At 40.6% G+C, this 6,000-nt stretch overlaps 1 protein-coding gene across 1 annotated transcript in view; it reads right to left on the bottom strand.

Annotated features, from left to right (window-relative positions):
* Nucleotides 1–3,600: 3,600 nt before the first annotated feature.
* The window catches only part of pign (phosphatidylinositol glycan anchor biosynthesis class N), a 160,754-nt gene continuing 158,354 nt past the window's right edge, over nt 3,601–6,000 (bottom strand). The window contains exon 29 of the mRNA XM_033048965.1: nt 3,601–4,284. Coding sequence (XP_032904856.1) covers nt 4,161–4,284 — 124 coding nt within the window. The 3' untranslated portion in view covers nt 3,601–4,160. The remainder of the gene's footprint in view (nt 4,285–6,000) is intronic.

Below are 6,000 nucleotides of genomic sequence, written 5' to 3'. Positions count from 1 at the left end.
TTCCTGAATCTGGACGTTAAAGTCTTCAGGCTCCTGAACCTTCTTCCTGATGGCAGTGGTGAATTAAGTGTGTGGCCAGGATGGTGTGGGTCCTTGATGATTTTGGCTGCCTTTTCGAGGCAGCGATTACGATAGATCCCTTCGACGGTGGGGAGGTCAAAGCCAATGATGGACTGGGCAGTGGTCACAACTTTTTGTAGTCTTTTTCGCTCCTGGACGTTCAAGTTGCCAAACCAGGCCACGATGCAACCAGTCAGAATGCTCTTTACCGTGCACCTGTAGAAGTTTAGGAGAATCCTCTTCGACATGCTGAAGCAGTATAATCATATAGTTAAAATCAGTGTCCTTCTTATTTAAAATTCTAAATTGAGTGGACATTCTTTCCCAAGCCAGATTAGAAATCATTTAATCCATTCTACAATTTGTTTTTGTACAGATGAACGACCAACCTTGTTATTTGCTAGTCCTGGGCCATAACAATACTCTACTTCCACTCAAAACCACTTTAATGCTGTGAGCACATTTGCTTTAGGGTCTGGTTTGACAGTGCATGGATTTATTTTAGGTAGGGCTCTTAACAACTAACAAATTGACGAGCTTTAGATGCACCAGCCCAGGGGGCAATTGAACCAAAATGTAATCGATGAGTGTGCTAAGACATGCCGATGGCAGTGTAGCACTGGCACAAAATAAAATATAATAAGCAAGAAGAAATATGCACAATCTGTGTTGTTCCTTTGAAAGTATAATGCATTCTTAAAAATAGCCCTTGTCATTTTATCAGCAGCTGCTTTGCTGCCAATGTAGACACTGCAAAGAAGTGTGTGTACACTTGGGTTGTTAGGAACTAACCTTGGTGGAAGGATTGTTTCATTCTATTTTAAAATAAGTATTGTTGTGCAAGTCTGTTGCAGACTGCAGTTTGCTTTTTGTAGGTCAAGCTAATAAATTGCTGCTTTTGTTATGCTGACTCTGCAATAGTTTACGATGGTTACAGCTGTGCAGTTGCTGATGGCGGGAAGCAGTGAGCACAGCTGTTCTATTTATTTTCCAAACCGTAACTGGTGCCATGTCAGAACCTTGTCCTGCTTGGACTGTGTCACCTTTTTTGTAGAACGTGAATCCTGCATTACAGTGATAATATGCAGGATCTATTCAAGAAAGTAAACGGAGCACTGGAAAATCTAAAAACAAAGATTAGAATCCCCAGTTCCCTTCACTATCATTATCTTCTTATACTGTCCTATCTCATCTTGAGGCTTGGTTAGTTGCAGCTTTACAAACTCAATACCAAATTCAAGTCTCAAGAAAGGTCCCGACCCGAAATGTCACCCATCCTTTTTCTCCAGATTGCTGCCTGACCCGCTGAGTTACTCCAGCACTTTGTATCTATCACCAAGTTCAGCATGTGATAATCCTGCCACTCTTGTTCACATCTCGTTTCTTTATTTGTCCCGTAACCATCTACTTTCACTTAACACGTTCATTTACATTTAATCTCTGCTGTTTTCAATCCAATCTGAGGTTCTCTTCTGTTATTTCTTCTGGTTCCCTTTGGTCTCCCACCAATACCCCCACTGTCCAACACACCCATATCCACACCTTAAGACTTATTATAGCTCCAAATATGTTTCTGGTTCTGATGAGAGCTTAGCAACCTAAAACATTAACTGTTTCTCTTTCCACATACAATATATCACCAGCTGATCATCTTCAACATTTTCTGCTATTTATTTCAGATTTCCAGTACTTGCAAGATTTTATCTTGGCAATATTAGGGGAATCATTATTTATGACACAGAAGCACAGAAAGGAAACATACATTAATTGCCACCTATCATCTTGTACCACTTTTCTGCGAAACTACCTAAATTATGCATTACTACAATTAGGCAACAAACATTCAAAGACCATTGTGTAAGACCAAGCGCAGCCTTGGCGATCGCTTCACCCAACACCTCTGCTCAGTTCGCACTAACCAACCTGATATCCCGGTGGCTCAGCACTTCAACAGCCCCTCCCATTCCGAATGCGACCTTTCTGTCCTGGACCTCCTCATTGCCACAGTGAGGCTCAGCGCCGCAAATTGGAGGAACAGCACCTCACATTTCGCTTAGGTGGTTTACACCTCAGCGGTATGAACATTGACCTCTCCAATTTCAGGTAGTCCTTGCTTTCTCCCTCCTTCCCCTCCCCTTCCCAACTCTCCCACAAACCTACTGTCTCCGCCTCTTCCTTTCTTTTTCCCACTCCTCCCCCCGACATCAGTCTGAAGATGGGTCTGGACCCGAAACGTCGCCTATTCCTACTCGCCCTAGATGCTGCCTCACCTGCTGAGTTTCTCCAGCATTTTTGTCTGCATTCTAAGACCATTGATTAGTTGGTCAAGAGACCACAAAAAGTAAATTTGCATTAGGCACACGACACAAACTTGTAATAAAATTGAATCTCAACATAAATAAGATTTATAAACAGAAGACAAGTTTCAGTTTGATAGAGAAGGAACTCAATTAAAGAAACTTGCATCAAATTCATTGAGAAAGTTAAACTAAAGTATAGCTCTAAATTATGGAAGCAAATAAAGACCAGAAAATACAAATTGCAATTAAAAAGCACAATGAAAATGAATATTAGAAAACTTTTTTTTATTTACAGAAATATAAATGTTTGAAACAATCTAAACATTATAAAACAAATCTAAAACATTAAAAATAAAACAGTTGCATGATTGAAAGAATGATTTTTGAGAATCTATGTGCAACTAACCAGTAATCAAATTACTTAAAAATCTCAATCATGCACAACATATTTGCCCAATGTTGGGCGAGTCCAGGGGCCAATAAAGGGGAGGCCATTTAAGACTGAGGTGAGAAAAAACGTTTTCACCCAGAGAGTTGTGAATTTGTGAAATTCCCTGCCACAGAGGGCAGTGGAGGCCAAATCACTGGATGGATTTAAGAGAGTTAGATAGAGCTCTAGGGGCTAGTGGAATCAAGGGATATGGGGAGAAGGCAGGCACAGGTTATTGATTGGGGACGATCAGCCATGATCACAATGAATGGCGGTGCTGGCTTGAAGGGCCGAATGGCCTCCTCCTGCACCTATTTTCTATGTTTCTATGTAACAAGTCTATAAATATTTAAGTTGAGTATAGCATCCTTAAATCATGACCGTTCTAAATTTCAAACTTATTGAGGGGAATGAAAAAGGGCAGAGTTTCATTACACAGATAAATGCAACGTTATGCTCAAGACATTATTCCTTCACATAAAATCCCAGAAACCACATTTGTCTGGCAAATGCATATACCTGTATTTAACTGAATTCGGAATCTTGATCTGGTTATGTCTTAACAACGTCAATGTTAACACCTTTTAATTAAAATTTGACACCAGACATGTCAAAACTGTGGTGTTACTTACACTACCACTCCCCTGAAATTCACCTGATAGAGCATGTCAAATGCAGAGCAGCAAGCAGAATAGGTCTCAGAACAAAACAAAATAATCAAAATGCTTAATCAGATCAAATGAAGAGCATTTCTCATTTTAGCTCAGTGTCTTTTCCAAAATATTTCACAATTTTGTAATTTCTCTCTTCTTTAAATTTAATATTTCCCTGCATTAATTATCACCAGCAGACTTGCTCCCTCCTTAATTTCATTACATTGCCAGTTCCATGATCTGACCATTCACTGCAGCACATTACCCATCACACACACAAAATTGAAGTGGTGTACTCCAAATGGCATTGAGGCCTCTGTAGACACAATTGATCATATATTTATATTGTTATAAATTCAACTGTTCATGCAAGATGTATAGAGCTGCTTGATTTGGGTGCAGAGATTCCATCAGATTATTTTTTTTTTAATTGGCTGTGCCAGATATCTACATTTTCTCAGTGCTCCCAGTACCATATTAGAGCAACAGCACTTTGGCACAATTTGAATTAAATAGTACAAAAACAATGTGATTACAAAACTCACTTAATGCTTGGAAAATTGTCCCAAGCATTCAGTTGCTTATGTCTCCTAGTTTTTAGGGAGGTTGTGGACAGAAGGCTTCAGTGATCAACTGCACACCATGTTACTCATCTTAATCCAACCCAAATGCACGTGGAGAGTGATGGAGTTTTTATTCGTTTGTGTTACTCAATGGTCATGTGAAATGCTGCTTGATTTTTCCTTGAAATCTTATTCTCCCTGTAGTCAGTATCTCAGCCAAGCGACTTAGGAGCATGAGAAATATGGTCATGGACATCACGATGACATAATGACTGATACTGCAACAAAGAAAACAATGTGATACAATTGAAAAATACTTACTTTTTATTACAAGAAAAATGTTAATTATGCACAGCAGCCACCAAATTCCATTAAATGTTCTCGTTGCCATAAGCTTTACTGATGACTTGGAGGATTAAAATTAACCAAACAAGACCAAATCTCTGAATCAGGATTGTGTCTGCCTGGTTGATTGAAAAGGATTGGAATCCTATATATAAGCATTGTCATTGGGCCAGATTTGACCACATTGGACAGCTACATTCATGATTGCCGTGAACTCTTTGCTGGCTGAAATGTCCAATACCAGTTTGCAGCTTGCACCATTACGATTTTTACCAAATGATGTTAACTAATTTCTGTTTGTCATCCAAGAACAGTTTTTGATCAAAATTATTATTTATGTGTTCTTGTGTTGGCTCCAGATTGCAAGACCTCTTCCTGCAATGCAATACTTAAGTATAGGCTGAATGAGGGAGGAACAATCTGTATGTAGCCTCACTGTCTCCCTCATAAATCACACAAGGAATATACATGTTTTCTTTTAAGTCGAAAGCATGGACACAACTGTCAAAGGTTTGGTACATGATCACGATTATATTTGGTCTTCACTTGGTTTTGCTTTTAATTAACCATTTCAGATCAAAAGGAAGGTAGGCTCTGAGGTCACTCTAGACATGTGTTTATAACCCTTACTATACTTACATTTTAATGTGCCCATGTAAGATATCTATATACTTTAAAAACTCTGTGTGTGTGCGTGCGTGCGCGTGTGTGTGCGCGTGTGTGATTCTTTTTGCCTTTGATTCGTGACTCCGCGAAAACCAGATGCAAAAACGCCGAGATTTTTACCATTTTGCTAGCGATTTTACTTTAACATTCGCTCATCCACTCCTCATTAAATTTAGTCATTTTTCGGTACACATTTTTAATAAAATCCTTCACCCCGCCCCCCCTCCCCACTCACTCATTTGTTTGCCTCACGCTTGCCACTTTCTCATCGCGTGCCCCGCGCGACCATAACGGCTGCTGCCGCCCGCTCTCCTCCACTTCTCTCCACTTCTCCCCCCCCCCCCCCCCCCCCCCCCCCCACCCCCCCGGGCCCGGCTCTGTCATGCTGGCAGAAGCCAAAGATCGGCTCTTCCACCGCTGCTTTTCGCCGTCCTTGCTGGCGGCACCCAGGCTCACTGGGCATCACGCCCGCCCGCCCACTCCGCTCCCACATTGTATTAAAAGTAAAACACAGGACTATTGAAGTTCCAATCTCTTCCAGGACATGTTCAATCAGGCATAAATTCATGTACTAAGGTTGATGATGTCCCAAAATCTAACTCAAAAAGGAAAAACATTACCTGGTCAGTCACTGCCTGATTAACTTCGGCGACATTCCCAGGCAAACCGATACAAACACCATGCTAGGAGTTCGTATGGCAATTAACTGCTGGGCCTACATTAATTACTGAGCTAGTGTAGTCAAATATAACATTCACCACCTGTTTGTACTAATTGCCTCTATTTTTACTTGGGAAGACATTTTACAAATGTGCTTTGTAGTACTGATCTTCAAAAAAGAGCAAGTTAAGAACCAGGGCTCTCACTCTCAACTATGGCACAAACAGGCTTCCCACAGAGAGTAGCCAAAGTGAAAGGCTAAAATTAATGGGACTATAGCCGATCTTTTTCAGGAGAAAGATGGGGAGGGTGCAATTTAAGAG

The sequence above is a fragment of the Amblyraja radiata genome, chromosome 2 (assembly GCF_010909765.2).
Source record: "Amblyraja radiata isolate CabotCenter1 chromosome 2, sAmbRad1.1.pri, whole genome shotgun sequence".
NCBI lineage: Eukaryota > Metazoa > Chordata > Chondrichthyes > Rajiformes > Rajidae > Amblyraja > Amblyraja radiata.
This window is presented reverse-complemented; position numbering and strand designations above follow the sequence as displayed.